Source organism: Desmodus rotundus, chromosome 11 (assembly GCF_022682495.2).
Source record: "Desmodus rotundus isolate HL8 chromosome 11, HLdesRot8A.1, whole genome shotgun sequence".
Lineage (NCBI taxonomy): Eukaryota > Metazoa > Chordata > Mammalia > Chiroptera > Phyllostomidae > Desmodus > Desmodus rotundus.
This window is the reverse complement of record NC_071397.1, coordinates 54132268-54149959: the sequence shown is the minus strand read 5'-3', so window position 1 is coordinate 54149959 and position 17692 is coordinate 54132268. Positions and strand designations below refer to the sequence as shown.

The 17692-nt window shown below is 36.3% G+C and overlaps 1 protein-coding gene across 6 annotated transcripts in view; it reads left to right on the top strand.

Annotated features, from left to right (window-relative positions):
- USP45 (ubiquitin specific peptidase 45) overlaps positions 1 to 17692 on the top strand; it is a 65131-nt gene that overhangs the window by 20236 nt on the left and 27203 nt on the right. For all 6 annotated transcript variants that reach the window (XR_006654175.3, XM_024551755.3, XM_024551754.3 and 3 more), the window contains exons 6-9: positions 4398 to 4540; positions 4965 to 5060; positions 8534 to 8664; positions 15953 to 16040. Coding sequence is in view for 5 of the 6 variants with exons in the window: in XM_024551755.3 (XP_024407523.2) it covers positions 4398 to 4540; positions 4965 to 5060; positions 8534 to 8664; positions 15953 to 16040 (458 nt within the window). In the remaining variant the exon portion in view is untranslated. The remainder of the gene's footprint in view (positions 1 to 4397; positions 4541 to 4964; positions 5061 to 8533; positions 8665 to 15952; positions 16041 to 17692) is intronic.

Here is a 17692-nt window from a genome sequence, read left to right as displayed (position 1 = left end):
CTTAAAGTGAATAAGATCTAAAATCACTGCCAGAATGAGAAAGCTTTGTTGTCTCTAAAAATGAAATGATCAGTAATTATTCTTTAATAGAAGTAATAAGTTGCTTCTTATTAAAACGTATACCTGTTTTTATGTCAAATAATTGAGAGACTGATTCTGAGACACCCTTGTTTTAATCTAGAATCTAAAACTTCATTTGAATTTCTTAGTGAGCAAATGTACATGTATGCTTGGTTTCTAAAGTATTAGTAAGATATTATCATGAATTTAAGGCTTGATATCTCTGTGCTGTTCATTATGCATCAACCCTTATTCTGTAGTCATAAATCATGTGCAGTTGAGCATATATAGGTAGTGGTTTAATGGACATGGATGAATCTTTGTTCCTTGCTCCTGTCCTGAGACTAGGGCTACTTCCACCATGTCACCTCCCTTAGTATTGTTGTATAGAAGGGAGGGGTGGGGAGGGGCTGTCTTAATTTCAATTGAATTTGAACTGTCACATTTTATAAATGTGTTATTCAGTAAAATGAAAAACTTGTACTTTAAATAAAACAAGTAGTTCTTAGAAAATGTCATTTTATTTTCTTGTTAAATTATCTGATCTATTTAATATTCAGGTCCAATAGCATAATTAATTTTGAATTTGTTCTCACAGACTTACATGTAAAAGTCAACAAATAGATCCTTGCCACTTGTGTGAAGTGGCTGTTTAACCGTGAAATAAACTATTTTTATTGCTCTTGCCTGTGGATGTGTTCTTTCTGGCAGAGCTGTCTGTATTTGGTGGCTCTGCTTGGAGAGCCAGGTGGTGCTGAAAAGCATCGCACAGTGAAGCGTGGATATGTCTAGGCTTGACATTTGTCATCCCTTACTGCTGAAGGGAAGAGTAAAATCTGTTTTTCCATATGTTTATGCTTTTTTTTTTTGCCTGCAGTTTTGTCCAGATGGTCTTATGAACATTGTTTACTTTAGGATGCTATCCCAGATGTTTTGAAAACTGATGGGAAATGTGGTACACAGATAAATAAATCATTTATGTGTTATGGTTTTAAAATGCTGTTTGTTCTTATATGATTAAAATAGATTATTTCTGGAAGTATTTTTCCAAGTGAATAATAAATGTATATAATATATTAATATATTTTTATATAGCTAATATAATCTATATAGTTTAGTTCTTCCAGTCACTCTGTTTTCATGTTAATAATCTAAAAAAATGTTATGGCAACATTTATTAAGAATGTTAACTAAAGAAAATACTTTTGAAGAGTCTTATTTGTTTAGGGTTGCATATACCCAAACCTGTAAGACTCTTGCCCTACTTTCTTTAATGAATCTTCTCACTGTACATAAATCATTGAAGAGAAATTAGGTGGTAAAAGAACAATGGATTTATAATTAAAAGATTATCCTTATGACCATCAGCAAATCACTGAACCTGATAGAGACTTAGTTTGTAAGTGTAAAATCAGAGTAAGAACCTGTGCTGAAAGGTAGAGTAATGCGTGGATTTAATGACTCTTTCATCATAAATCTCTTACAAGTCACTATGAAACCATCTAGTGGCAATGGCTACAGTGAAACCTGCCAATTCTAGCCGTCAGTTGCAGTCTCAGATGTAATAATAAAGAGGTGGACAGCTCTCTTTTGCAACCCCAGCCAGGATCACTATGGGGCTGCTTCTTGTTTGTGGAGTGCTTCTTAAACACTGACGGGTTTTCTCTCATTTGCTTGTACATTCACTTGCAAATTTGAATACTGTCTGGCTTTTTATTGCTTTCTCTTTTCTGCATGCCTGGCCTCTGCACTTCGGTGACCTTCTCCATTAATTGTACTAGCTTTTGCTCCAAAACTCTTATGGAGTTTAATTCTTATCACTTACTGTATTATCTGGAGGACAGGCAAAGAGATCTTTCTTGTTCTTCACTGTGTTAACTTGGAATTCTAGAGTTGGGAGATAACAATAACTTTTCAATATGTGGACAACAGACATCCAATAACCTGTTTGCTTATTCTTTAAGCAAAGAATAAGCAAACAGGAATTCTTATTCTTTGCTTAGTCTTTGTTTAAAGACTGTTTATTCTTGTTTAAAGACTAAGCAAACAGGAATAAAGGGGAAAAGCAGGTAATAGAGTTTATGAAAAAATATTGTATCATAGGATAAGACAAGAGTTAAGACTTGAAAGAAAAATCTTTTCCATGCAATCAATTTGCTTAATGATAGAAACATTTTAGAAACCACCAACTAATTTTTCTCAATGAGATAAGATCGTTTTCCATGTTAAAAAGAAAAGCCAACCAATTATGAAAACCATAGTCAATATAAAAGGAAAAACTCACATTAGCAATTCAGAAAATCCAATTAGAAATAAGAAATAAACTTGAGGAAAAAAACTCAGTACAGAAAATGATTAAAGAGAAAAAAAGAGCAGATAAGTAATGGACATGATGGCTAGCTCGTGAAGATACCAATTCTGGCACAAATAACGATTTCTGGTAGGCTCTCTGGACTGTTTTTCACACAGGTAGTGCTTGCCATGCCAGGTACTTTGCAAATAGCAGCTTGTGTAATACTTATGAAAAGTCTGTGAGCGAATGTGTTAGTAATCTCACTTAATTGATACTGGAGCCCTATGTCTAGATGCCTTTGAGGGGAGGAGCAAAAGTCAAAGATGCCAAATCAAGCTTTGTTTTAACCAGTAGCATGTGCCTGACATCAGTCTGCCAGTACCCAAGTTTCTCTTTATGGTGTTTGTTTCTTGCTCCTGTCCTGAGACTAGGGCTACTTCCACCATGTCACCTCCCTTAGTATTGTTGTATAGAAGGGAGGGGTGGGGAGGGGCTGTCTTAATTTCTTCTTAAGAGCTCATCAGAGACATGGAAGGCTGTAAGTCTACTGTATTTTCTGTTTAGTGTTGTAGGTTTTCATTTACATTGAAGTTTTATAAGGTATGTTGTCCTCAACATCACACCCTTGTGGAAGGAAAAAATGGTCATAGGAACATTCCCTAATCTCCATTAATCTGATTGGAGGGGCAAACTGCCAGACATTTAGAAGTTAATTAGCAGTGCAAGGACAGCATGTCAGTATTAGATGAATACATTATGTAATGTAATTATAAAGAACTACATAATCTGAGGTTGAAAGGAATTGAATTTAAAAGAACATTCAGTTAAAAACCAAAAATTTTGAGAACTTGGGAATTTCCTGTCCAACTTCAAATAATAATGATTTAGAAAGTAATATGCTTGATCTCACCTTTAACTGGAACATAATCAACAGAAGAAAAAAGGAAACAAAATATAACCAGAGACATTGAAGTTAAGAACAATCTAACAATAGTCAGGGGGGAGTGGGGAGGGGACAGTGAGGAGAGGGGATTACAGGAACTACTATAAAGGACACGTGGACAAAATCAAGGGGGAGGGTGGAGGTGGGGGAGGGGGGTGGGTTCAGCTGGGGTGGGGTGGAGGGATGGGGAGAAAAGGCATACAACTGTAATTGAATAACAATAAAAATTAAAAAAAATAGAAAGTAATATGCTGTTGAATAGATATAATTAATCATGTTAGTTCATAAATGTTAGGAGTTGTTCTTCATTTTCAGACTGTTATTAAACATGACACTATAATTTGCAAATTTGCATTAATTACACAAGTTAGTAGACCCAAAATATGCACTTATGTACTATATACGCTTAGGTATTTTACCTTTTATATTATAATTTTGTTAATTTTTTAACTTTTTATTTGAAAATTTCAAATGCAGAAAAGTTGCAAGAATAATATGAAAAAACTGTCACTATATGCTGATTTGCTTTTTTTAAAATTATCAATTCAGTATCACTTCCATTTTTTTCAGTGAATGATAGTCTATTACTGCCTTCTTTATTTTGGTATTCAAATTGCCCTGCATTGGAACAGTGGGAACCTGTTGAAAATGGCTCCTGTGTATTTTGATGTAGTCATCACTTTTTTGTGAGCACTACCTTATTTCAGGCACAATAATAATGTTATAGGCTCATTTTGCCTCTTGGCTGCCCCATGTTAAGAATCAGCTTCTTCTTCAAGGAGTCTACATTCCTTTTAGTAGGAATGGTATTAGGAACTGCGATTTGGATCTTTTGTGCTTGTCTTTTTAATTCACCCTTTTACATTTAATTTTTAATTCTGGAATTTACTCTGCAGTATAGTGTGAGGTATAGATGTGTATATTAAAATGAATTAAAATTAATTCCTTTACTCAAGATGTTTATTTGTGTTTGTGTCAGCCCTTTAGGAATACTGATTCAGGGGAAACATCTTATTTAATTTCAAATAATGTATTTAAATTATGTCAAATGATATATATTTAATTTTCATTTTATGTCAGTTATGGTTTTTTCTAACTTAGGTACATTTTCCAAAATTATAAAACTTTGTGAAGAAAAATGTGAAACAGGTGAAAAAAAGAAGGGAAGAAAAGGCAGCTGTGTAACAGCTGTAAAAGGAATTACGAATTTAGGAAATACTTGTTTTTTTAATGCAGTTATGCAGGTAAGAGCCATCAGAAAGCTTTGTAAAATGTAAAAAAAAATTTTTTTAAATTAATTTATATTTGTTTGCATACCTGTAGACTGTCAAATGACTGCTAAATGTTCATCTAGAAATTTCTGTTGCTACATGTTCATCTAGAAATTTGTTTTCTTTCTGTTTGTTTTAGGCTCATTTTAGCCACTGTCATACACCCATGTAAACCTTTTTCTACAGTGTGTTTTAAATGTCTTCTCTGTACTTTATCATGGCTCTGTCAGTAATAGTGACATTTATTAAGTGTAAAATATATTCAACTAAATTTTTTTAACTTAAAAATATTTTGCTCTGCTAGACCAAATTTGAAACTTTGGGAGAGTAATTTTTTCTGTAAAATCAGAGGCACAGTATACCTGAACCGGCAGACTTTACTTCTGTTTTCTTGTAGAACTTGGCGCAGTCTTACATTCTTACTGAACTGATGAGTGAGATCAAAGAAAATGGTACAAAACTCAAGATTTTTCCTTCATCAGACTCTCAGCTGGTAAGAAAGGCCACTGATGTCACTGAAATCTCTTTCCTGTTTCTTAGAACTGTCAACTGAGATGGTGGTCAGAGGGTTTGAAAAAATAATTCAGTAGTATTTTGTGAAAATTAACAATCAGATTTAAAACTTCCAAAATCACAACTTTAAGATACGTTTCAAACATAAGGGTCAAACAATACAACAATATGGAGATAGCTTTCAAACAAACACACTAGAAATAACAAGAAGAGTTTGACTTTTGTTGATCAAAACTAGGACTCCTGTTTTGTAGTTACTGGTTGCATTTGCTTAAATATGGCATTTTTGTTCTTTAAAGATAGATCTGGTTTTAATAGTGAACATCTAAAGGTTTTTTTGAAGACTAGTCTGATAATAGATTTTTAAGCTAATGAGGAGGAAAAAAGAGGCAGCCTCTGACATTCAGCACCCACAGGCCACGTTATTCAAACAATCTCTTGGAATACCACCCCAGCTAGGTTGCTCTAAATCTGATAAAATGAGACAGAGCAAGCCCACTTTCATGATTTTATCTAAATACACACGAAAAGCAGGTTACCCTACCACTTAGAAAATCCCTAATACCCTGTCTCTTGGCCCAAATGACTGAGGGCTGTTTCTTTACTAGTTGTAGCTTAGTCCTCATTCTTGCCTCCCCCCCCACCCACAGATAAGATTTTTTGAGATATCTAATTGTAGAATTACCCCTGTTTTCTGACAGTATCCATGCTTAGACTCCTCACTGAATCACCGCACTGGAGCCCAAACCCTGTATTGGTTCTTTCAAACACTCTCTTATTGAGACACCCCCTGGTCCGAGTTCTCCCTCAGTGCCACAAGTATAGTAGTAATCCCTCCTTGTCCAACTGCAGGTGTGTTCCTGGTGGTCTTTGCCTGGAGGGCATTGGCATTAGTAATACTGATTTTAGTTAGAAATTGGTTTGTGTTTTAGAGGAAGAGTGACAGTTTAGTTCATGATCTGGCTCTCAAAAACCCTGAACAAAGAAGAGTTCTAAAAATTCTTAGCCCAATGTAGCAATCTCAGATTTTTCTTCTAAGGAGGCAGTTTTGAAAGACAATATTGTATTTTTTTTGTTGTTGAAAAAGCAGACTGTAAAGTCATTGCCTGTTCAGCCCCTTAAAATTTTTATGGTAGATCCCAATGCCGCTTTCTACAGACATGAGATGGCGAAGACTATTTTACTGAGTGGAGGTTAATGCTTAGTCATTTGAAAAGGTTTCCTGTGAAATGAGAGTTAATGTTACGTTTGACTATTCACATGTGGATCTCTGTCTCCAGATTACTATATGGCAATTAGATTTTAGAGCTGATCAGTCTTAGGACTTAGGTTTTTTTAGGACAGAGTTGACCTGAGTTGTGGGACTATCAGTGCAGATCACTACTCTCTCAATAATCAATTTTACTTTGTCCTTTGCAATCTGTATGCCTTTTGTTTGTTTCTTTTTTTTTTTTTCACCATATCATGCTGTCTTGAACCAGCAGTAGTATGTTGAATAGAAGTGGTGAGAGCAGACAGCCTTGCCTTAATCCCCAAACTAGGGCAGAAACATTCAGTTTTTCCTATTATTAAGAATGAAGTTAACTGTAGATTTTTCATACGTGTTCTTCATAAGGTTGAGGATATTCCCTTCTATTCCTAGTTTTTTGAGAGTTTTATCATGAATTGATGTTGAATTTTGTCAGATGCATTTTCCTGCATCTGCTGAAGTTATATATGGTTTTCCTTCTTTATCTTAATGTGGCAAATTACACTGATTGATTTTCAAACCTATCTGGTATTCATTCCTAGGACAAACCCCACTTAGTTATGATGTATTATTATTCTTATATGTTGCTAGGTTCAACTTGTTAATATTTGTATGCATCTCAGCAGTGTGCTTACTTTTAACAAACTTTTTATTAAACTAAAGAATTCGTACAGAGAAGTATACATCATAATTGTATAGATGATGGATTTTTACAAAGTGAACACACTGAACTGAAACTAACCGACACTTTGCTTAAGAAACAGAACATTTCCAGTAGTTGGAAGCCCCCTTCAGGTTGCCTTCCATTCACTACCTCCTGACCTGATAGGGATAACCCCTAACCTGGTTGCTAACAGGACAGATTAGTTTTGCCTGTTTTAATATTATATGTAAATGAAATCATATAATAAATACTGTTTTGCATTTGGCTTCTTCTTGTCGACATGTTTGTGAGATTTATTATTGCATCATTGCATTCTCATCAGCAAACTTAGTTTTATTTTCAAAGTTAAAATGTGTTTTTAGACCTGGATGGTGTGTCTCAGTGGATTGAGCGCTGGCCTGTGAACCAAAGGGTTTCCGGTTTGATTCCCGGTCAGGGCACATGCCTGGGTTGCAGGCCAGATCCCCAGTTGGGGGCACGAGGGAGGCAACCACACATTGATGTTTCTCTCCTTCTCTTTCTCCCTCCCTTCCCCTCTGTCTAAAGATAAATAAAATCTTTAAAAAAAAATTAAAATGTGCTTTTAAAACCAAGGTTATTTACTGACTTATTCTGAAAATTTTTTTACTTTGTCTAAAAATGCTTTATTTGGGAGTGAGGGATAGTATACCTTAGTGCTTGGGCTTGGAAACTGCCTTAGATTTTGCGTTTGACTCTTGAGGTAACCTTCAATATACTTAACATGGCAGAAAGCACTTCTGATATTCAAAAGTTATGGAGAATTGTAACCTGTCCTTTCCATGGTTTTAGCCAGATGGTGGGTTTTTAAGGATAGTTAGTATGAAATATATATGTAATATGTATTTCATGAATACATGAATGAGACAGCATATTTGATAGTTTTTCTAGAAGGTAACATATTCTAAGGTTTGAGGATTATATTTGGAATCTGCTTTTCATTCATTGTCCATAAAGAGAGGGAGGTTACTGGTGAAATTAATATTTTAGAAAACAAAACTTGGTGGGAAAAAATTCTAAAATAAAGTGCATTGGTTCTTAACACAATTTAAGCTACTTTTGTCAAGCTTTTGTCTCTTTTCTTTAAAAGAGAGAGATGGTGTACTGATTTGGTGACATAATTTCCCATTCCTTACTTAATAGTAGAATATTTGGGGAAAAGAAGGGTATGGAGTTTTGCTAATAAATATAGTTTATGATTATTTGTTAAAGGGACAAATATCAAGCAGGTGAATAATTTTACTTTTAGGAGAGCACATTAAGGGACAGTTACAAGCAACTAAAGATTGACAATTTTATTCTTAAGCTGTAGTTTTATTAAGTAAAGGGCAGATGATGTGATTATACCTGTGTTTTTCTAGATAATTCCATTTTTTATTTTTATATATTTTATGTATGAGAGAATGAAGTTTCTTAATACAGTTGAAGCAATTGAGTGTTCATCATTTAAATAAAATACAACTGTTTGATTTTAAATAATAAATTACACATTTCTGACCTAGAGTTGATCATGTTTTCAAAGGATCCATTAACGGTAGAACTTTCGAGCCCTGGCCCGCTGACCTCAGCCTTGATCCTGTTTCTTCACAGCATGAAGGACACTGAAAAAGGACCGCTTTCTCCTAAAGCTCTTTTCAGTCAGCTGTGTCAGAAGTGGGTGTACTTACATTCTTAGTCTAAATAATCACGAGTTACAAAATACTGTTGTGTTTATACTTAATATGAGTCCTTTCACTCTGACTGTGACATTGCTATTTTGCCTAGACTACCAAGAGAAAGAGTTAACATTATTTAGTTGCAGCTCTGTGCTTTATGAAAATTATATCTGGTAATACTCTGAAGAGGTAGGTGATCATTTATCCCAATTTTCTCTGTAAGGAAACTGAGACTCATAGAAGTCGAGGGGCTTAGCTCATTTCATAGTGACAAAGTCAGGGCGCAAATAGAGGTCTGTCCTGATGCAGGAGCCCTTGGTGTGCTAAAACAAAGTAAGAAAATTATAGAATTGTAAAATCTAAAAGGATCATCTAACCTGGTCTCTTTCTTTTAAAAGATGAGCTTCGAGGCAGATAGAGTTTAATGGAATTTCTCTGTAATATTGAAGATATTACAGTGTATTTAAAAACAAAATCTTTGAGTGCCTGAAAATAAATACATGCCATAAAGGCCCTGACTTAATTTTAATGTATTTATTTATTCCTTCATCTAGAAAATCGAGACTTTACTTTGTTGTCAGTACTTGCTACAATCCAGGTACCCAACCTATAATGTATTAAAATTGGACCTTGTGGACTCATAAACTCCTTAGTCCACAATGAACTAAAATATGTAGAAACAAAATGCTTTAAATATAAACTGGCATTTTTGTATATCTACAACCTTTAATATTTCATTTTAATTTAAGCTTGTTATCGGTGCTGTGGCATTGTATTTTGTTTTATTATATTTTATCTCATAGTATTGTTAGTATTGTGCCAACATTAATTTTTTTCTTCTTTTTTTTTTGATCTATTTGGAAAGAATACAATGAGAGCTCTACCCTCTTAAACAATTTTTAAGTATATAATATATTATTGTTGACTATAGATATACTGTTGTACAGCAGATCTCTAGAGCTTATTCATCTTTTTAAAATAAAATTTATTGATTGATATTTTACAGAAAGAAAGGGAGAGATTGAGAGACAGATAGAGAGAGAGAAACATCAGTTTGTTGTTCCACTCATCCAGGCACTCACTGGTTGATTCTTGTATGTGCCCTGACTGGGGATTGAACCCGTATCTTGGTGTATCAGGATGATGCTCTAACCAACAGAGCTGCCCAGCCAGGGGGAGAGCTTTCATCGTGCTCGACTGAAACTTTATGCCCATTGATTAGCAACTCCTCATTTTCACCTCTCTCCAGCCCCTCACAACCACCATTCCACCCTTTGATTCCCTGAATTTGACTATTTGAGATTCCTAGTATAGGTGGAACCATGTAGTATTTGTCTTTCTGTCACTGGCTTATTTCACTGAGTATAATGTGCCATCATGAAATGTAGTAAAAAATACAGTGTGTATACTGCATGTTTCATTTGCTTGGCAAATGCTGTTTTCTCAAAGCCTGAGGAACAACAACAACAAAAATCCCTGAAAACTTTCAGAGACATAGGTACCTCAAAAAGTTAAGAATTTTTTAGGATATTAGGTACTTTAGAAATTTGTTTTTAGACTCTATCCAAAATAACTTGGTTTTATATCTTTTTTCTGGTTTTATAAGGATTTATAAATTTAAAAAAATTATTATTAAATAGGTGCTATAGATAATTCAAACTAGTATTGTTTTTATTCTTTTTAAAAGTAATTATGTATATACAGACATATAAAAATTGTCTGCAACTTGTTTGTTTTGCCTAATATATGTTGTATACCTTTCCATATAGTACATGTGAATATAACTTATTTGCTTTTACATATATATCTATACAGGGTGGGAAAAAGGAGGTTTACAGTTGTGAGTATGCAAAACAGTTTATTGTTGTATTATTATTTGTTAACTGTTGTATTATTTTCCATACGAACAACTGTAAACCTACTGTTGTTCAACCCTGTATGTGTGAATGTATGTATAGACCTCTTGTGCTTGTGAGAGTTCATTTGTAGGACAAATAGAATTACTGGGTGAAACATTATTTGAATACATTAAAAAATTGCATTTTCTTTTGCTTTATTGTGGGAGGAACCCTGGGTAGCAGAATCCTCCTGTCCACTGCAGATGGTAAAGAAGTCGTCCTGGACACAATCTGGCTGTTCCAGTGGGAAAGGGGGTGGTGATTCCCTCTAGTGAGGAACGCCCTGAGCCCTTCTCCCAAATAGCTTTTATGGCATGTGTAGGTGTACACAGCATACATGCATAGCTCATCAATCAATGTCAAAAGGCTGTAGTCATACAAAAACAGGTTATTATCTATAGATAACAATTGAAGGAACACAGAGATTTGTTATAGGTCAGGGTCTCTTAGTCATGCTGATGCCAGAGGGTCTTTAAGACGTGTTTCATGAGTAAGGAGTTTACTCCTTATGCCTTGAACTTAAACATCCGGTTTATATCATCAGGGCTATACAAAATAAAGCAGAGCAGGCTTCAAAGGACAAAATGTACATTTCAGGCCTGATCCCCACGGGAACCCTCTGTGTTAGAGTCCAGTCAGGCTTGCGACCTGTGTTTTTACCAGGTTTTCCAGGGACACTTACTAGCCCCTTTCAGGGCTTGCTCTCACGGGGCTACAGTCTCAGAAACCACACAGAGAGGTCCCCAACACGTTGTTATGTTTACTTGAACAAGAATTACATATTAAGAAAAGTGATTTTTAAAAAAGTCCTGTGAAGATTTAAGTCAGATATGTTGAGTCTAGTTTTGAACTCTATTCTTTTACGTTTATCTATCCTTACTCCAGTAATGCAATGTCTTGATTACAGTAGCTTCGTAGTAAGTCTTGGAATGGGTAGTGTGATTCCTCAAGCTTTCCTCATTTTTAAAAAAACTACTTTAGGTCCTTTGCTCTTTTATATGAATTTTGGAATTAGTTTCTCAATTGGAGTTGCATTAAATGTGTAGCTCAGTTTGGAGAGAAGTGACATCTTAATGTTGAGTCTTCCAATGCATGATTATGACACATCTTTTTGGTTATTTGAGTCTTTGATTTTTCTCATCAAAGTTTTGTGGTTTTCAGCCTATAATTCTTGTACATATGGTGTTAGATTTACCTTAAGAATATTCAGTGGTGTGTCAGGTACCTTAAAGAGTACAACCAAATTCTCTATATCGAATGAAAATACAGTATACTATAGTATTTGGGTATGGTCTTAAGTATTATCTTCTAATTTACTAATTCACCCTTCAAATGTTTAACATTTATCCTATCTTTTGTACTCTTACATGTGGTTTTATGGTCTTATTTCTAGTATTTTTAATTGTCTATCTTAATATCTATTGTACACGTTCTTAGTTCATTTTTCCAACTTTTCTTAATATCTAGGCTTTTATTGGCAGTTATGCATGTACATTTTTGGATATTCTCAACATATTTATTATAACATTGTTGGACAGTTTTATAAAATTTATTTGGAGTGAAGTAAATTCAATTGTTGGGGTTTTTTTTTCATGGAAAATTCTGAATTCATGTTTATTTGAGTAACATTTTATTTTGGGCAGTTTCAAGGGCTTCTGATATTCTGTGACATTCATCTTTTTAAAAAAATTTTCATATATTTATTGATTATGCTATTACAGTTGTCCCATTTCCGCCCCTTCACTCAACTCCATCCTGCCCACCCCCTCCCTCCCACATTCCCCCCTATAGTTCATGTCCATGGGTCATACTTATAAGTTCTTTGGCTTCTACATTTCCTACACTAATCTTACCCTCCCCCTGTCTATTTTCCACCTATCATTTATGCTATTTATTCTCTGTACCTTTCCCCCCTCTCTCCCCCTCCCACTCCCCTATTGACAACCCTCCATGTGATCTCCATCTCTATGGTTCTGTTCCTGTTCTAGTTGTTTGCCTAGTTTGCTCTTGTTTTTGTTTTAGGTGTGGTCGTTACTGTGAGTTTGCTGTCATTTTTACTGTTCATATTTTTTATCTTCTTTTTCTTAGATAAGTCCCTTTAACATTTCATATAATAATGGCTTGGTGATGATGAACTCCTTTAACTTGACCTTATCTGAGAAGCACTTTATCTGCCCTTTCATTCTAAATGATAGCTGTGTTGGATACAGTAATCTTGGATGTAGGCCCTTGCCTTTCATGACTTGGAATACTTCTTGCCAGTCCCTTCTTGCCTGTAAGGTCTCTTTGGAGAAATCACCTGACAGTCTTATGGGAACCCCTTTGTAGATAACTGTGTCCTTTTCTCTTGCTGCTTCTAAGATTCTCTCCTTCTGTTTCATCTTGGGGAATGTAATTATGATGTGCCTTGGTGTGTTCCTCCTTGGGCCAGCTTCTTTGGGACTCTCTGAGCTTCCTGGACTTCCTGGAAGTCTATTTCCTTTGCCAGATGAGGGAAGTTCTCCTTCATTATTTGTTCAAATAAGTTTTCAATTTTTTGTTCTTCCTCTTCTCCTTCTGGCACCCCTATAATTCGGATGTCGGAACGTTTCAAGATGTCCTGGAGGTTCCTAAGCCTCTCCTCATTTTTCCAAATTCTTGTTTCTTCATTCTTTTCTGTTTGGATGTTTCTTTCTTCCTTCTAGTCCACACCGTTGATTTGAGTCCCAGTTTCCTTCACATCACTATTGGTTCCCTGTACATTTTCCTTTGTTTCTCTTAGCATAGCCTTCATTTTTTCATCTAATTTGCGACCAAATTCAACCAATTCTGTGAGCTTCCTGATTACCAATGTGCATCTGATGGGTTGGCTATCTCTTCGTTGCTTAGTTGTATTTTTTCTGGAACTTTGATCTGTTCTCTCACCTGGGCCATTTTTTTTTTCCGTCTCTGCGCTCCTGTTTTGTAAAGGGGCGGAGCTTTAGGTGTTCACCTGGGTGGGGTAACGCTGGTTGCTGCGCTGTGACGCTGTACGTTGGGGAGGGGCCGAGAGGGATCAGTGGTGCCTGCTCCACTCTGCTGGCTTTCAGTCACTCCCTCTGCTACCCACAATCAAACTGGGCCCCTCTAGTGCTGGTTCCTGAGTGGGTGGGCTTGTGCACACTCTAGGCCCCTGTGGGTCTCTCCAATGAACTCTCCTGTGAGGCTGGGAGTCTCTCCTGCTGCTGCCTCCACCCCCACGGGTGTTTTCACTCAGAGGTTTGAGGCTTTATCTCCCTGCCCTGGAGCCTTGGGTTGGGTGGTCTGCTTTGCTCCCCCTGACCTTCCTCCCTGTTTATCTATGCGCAAATGTGGGGCGGCAGGGTCTGCCATCTGCAGCCTGGCCTGGCCCGCTCCACAACCTGCCCCCTCGCTGGGTCTGCCAGCCGCCACCCTGAAGAGAGTCCTCTCCACCCACCTGCCCGTCTCCACCCCTCCTACCGGTCTACGTGAATGTTTCTTCTTTATCTCCGTGGTAGTCGGACTTCCATACAGTTCGATTTTCTGTCATTTGTGGTTGTTTTTTGTTTTTAAATTGTTGTTGTCCTTCTTTTCGTTGTGTGAGGAGGCGCAGTGTGTCTACCTATGCCTCCATCTTGGCCGGAAGTCCCAATTTGAGGCTTTTAAAAGTTCCCTCGTCTTTCCCACAGGAACACGTTTACTAAGGTACATTTCCTGTGACTGTGTAGAGTTTCTCTTATTTTGAATGGGGTGAATCTTTTCATGTATTTGGTGATTTTTCTTTTTTTTTTTTTAGTCCTTTAAGCTTGAAGATCCCTTTTGGTATTGGTACCGCCCAGAATCTCCATTAGAGATTCTGGTAGTCATATGATTTTTTCCCCCATGCTAGGTAAAGGAAGGAAGAGAAGAATCCAGGCTTATTAAGTGTTCTTCAGTGGTTTGGAAGGCAGTAAGTGCTTTGTGCCTGGTTGAGATGGAGCTACAGGCAGAGTCATAGTAGGGACAGCTCCTGCTGTTCAGGATTGATTTCCTTCTTGTGTGACTGCTTTGAAAGCCGTAACTGTGTCCCCCTACCTGTCCCCTGGCTGGTGAGGAGCTCTGAAGGGTTTCCTTGCTTCCCTCTCCAGCCTTCTACTCCACTTACCTTTTCTGATACCTACAGCGTAAGTGCAGTGTTGTGCAATTTCTGCCTTGAGTGGATTCCAGCTGGGGAGGCCCAGATAGGGTTGGAATTTGTGTGTATCTTGGTTTCTGTCCTCGCCTCTGATCTAGGAGACACCGAACCACATGCAGAAAGGGAAGCCCCCCTGGGGAGTAAATGAGTGTTTTCAACATCATGCTGCTATTTGCTGCTGCTTAGCACGTCCGAGTAGTGGTAACTGAAATGATGGTTCCTGTTAGAGGCTGGAGTCACTGCTAGTTCAGATAGTGTTTTAGCATCAGAGCCTCACATTAGTGCATTACTGGGAGGACTGTCTATCCTGAGATAATGAGGAATAATGCTAAAGTATTGAACTCAAGAATCAGAAGACCTGGATTTATGTCAATGGCACTCAGCTTGTTTTTAATTTTTTTAAGTGTAAAATAAAGTTAATGTTAATTATGAATTCCTTAATAGCACTGTATATATATATCAAATGAGGTATGTTGTGTGCGATACCATACCATAATGAGACCATTGTAAACCTGTCTTGTACTACATAAAATTTTCTTAGTATTTTGTGGTATGTTGATTTTTTCTCCATCTTAGAGCAGACTTTCTAAATTAAGAACCTGTTTGCATTTAGGCAAAAATGTTTATTTAGCCTTGAATCTTATTGCTAGAAATACTACTTTTTAAAGTTACTGAAATCAACTAAACAGTTGTTGTGTTGATGCTGCTATGAATACCACCTGTTTTTTTAAATTAATACACAGAAAACCTGTTAAATCTTCAAAATAAATACATTTACAGAGACACCAGTTCTTAATATAAATATCATTTGGTTTCTTTTGGTTATTTTGAGGTAGGAATATCGTAACCATGGCTTAGGTTTGAGTACTATTTTTTGCTTCCTCTGTAACCTTGCAAATTATTTAAATAAGCCCCCGAGTCATCAAATGTAAACTGGAGAAAATAGTGAATCCCATGCTTGTTTGAGGATTGTGTGACTTTTACGTATGCAAAGCTTAATGTAGGTAGTTGGCTTATATTAGTTGCCTGATAAATGATAGTCATATTGTTCTCCATATACTTAAGATCTCATCCTCATTGGAACAGTAATCACATTTTGTCTTTTAACTTAGTAGAAAAAGTAAATTTAATCTTTGACTACTTGTTATTTCAAAGTGATTTTAAATATTAGCAATATATTGTTGATGAAATGATCATTCCTTTTTTTTCTTTCCCATTTTGTTTTTAAATCATAGGGCCCCTCGATTTAAAAGTTTTCAGCAACAGGACAGTCAGGAGCTTCTGCATTATCTGCTGGATGCAGTGAGGACAGAAGAAACAAAGGTCAGGTTCCTTTTTTTTTTTAAAGATTTTTATTTATTTATTTTTAGAGAGGGGGGAAGGGAGTGAGATAGAGAGGGAGAGAAACATTGCTGTGAGAGAAAAACATTGATTGGTTGCCTCTCATATGCGCCCAGACCAGTGACTGAACTCAAAACCCAGTCATGTGCCCTGAGCAGGAATTGAACTGGGATGATGCCAACCAACAGAGCCACACTGGTCAGGGCAAAGGCCAGGTTTCTTTATGTTTATCACATATACTCTTTAAAGAGAGGGTACAGAGCTGAAGGAATTAATTTCTATGGTAATTTTAATGTGTGGTTGAGAAGTCACTTGATTTTTTCTAATTATTCTGTCTATTCTCTCTCCTTTTTTTTGACTCTTCTATAAGATTATTTTCTTTCACTCTCTTACAACCTCTATTATCCGTTATTAGTTAATGCCCTTTGGCTTTAATTAACAGAAATCAATTCAAACTAGCTTAAATAAAGAAAAGGGATCCAGTTGAAGGGGGATTTAGCTGGGAAAGGAAGGTTCTCAGGAATCTGGAAAGTATGCTTATTTGCTTTGTTTTTCTGGCTCTGTAGGTTTTCTTTTTTTATCTCTCTGCAGACTGAGTAGCTTCTCTGCTTCACTGGTTGAGTGGTAGCACATGACCACCATAGTTTGCATGTTGAAGTTCTACATATATGAAAACAAAACTGGCTATTTGTGAATCCCAATTCTAAATACCCAAGAGAGAGAAACTTCATTATCCCAGGTTGCATTAGGATGCAGTCAGGGATCAGGTGCTCTGGCTGGGAAGCTGGGGTCCCTGCGTCCTAGATCAGGGAATGTTTCTCAGAAAAGAAGGAATGATTATATGGACTGGATGGATTCCCTAAACAGTGTTTATTGTAATCCAATTCCTTAATTGATTGTTTGTTGACTCTAATATTAAAGTAGTTAAATTCAACTTTTTTGTGGGGTCCTGTAAAATAGGATACAATTTTTTTCAGAGAAAATTCAAGATATTATAGATGTCAAATACACAGACCATACCCTCCATGTCTTCCCTTTCTTACTCATAGCAGACATTGCTCACTACTCATAACAGTTCTGCTGAGTCTGGATTCAACCTCAGCGTCATTCTTAACATAGCACTGTGGGCAGCCCCTGTCAATCATAATTATCATAATGGGTAAAATCCTATTTCCCTTCAAGGTGAATATACTTTTTAATCTCTATATTAATATGTAGTAAACCAACCATGTGAAAATCAGTGCTTGTATGCTTGTGGTAGGTGGTTCTATGTTACTAGGTGGGGTGGACTCTATTTTTTTTTTTATCCTACTTTGTTTGAATTGTAACCTTATAGTGTTTCTTTAGTCCTATGGACCAGTTTTCAGTGAAGAGAGAGTTAATTTCTTTGAAACTGTCTTAAAAATTAGTCACTTCCTGATATTACCAAACAGTGTATAGTCATCCGTCAGTATCTGTGGAGAATAGGTTTCAGAACCCCCAAGGATGCCGGAATCCTTGGCTGCTCAAGTCCCTTACATAAAAATATTTGCATGTAACCCAGGCACATTCTTCCACACATTCTTAATCATCTATAAAGATTACTTACAATACCTAATAAAATGTAAGTGCTATGCATATGTACTGTATTTAGG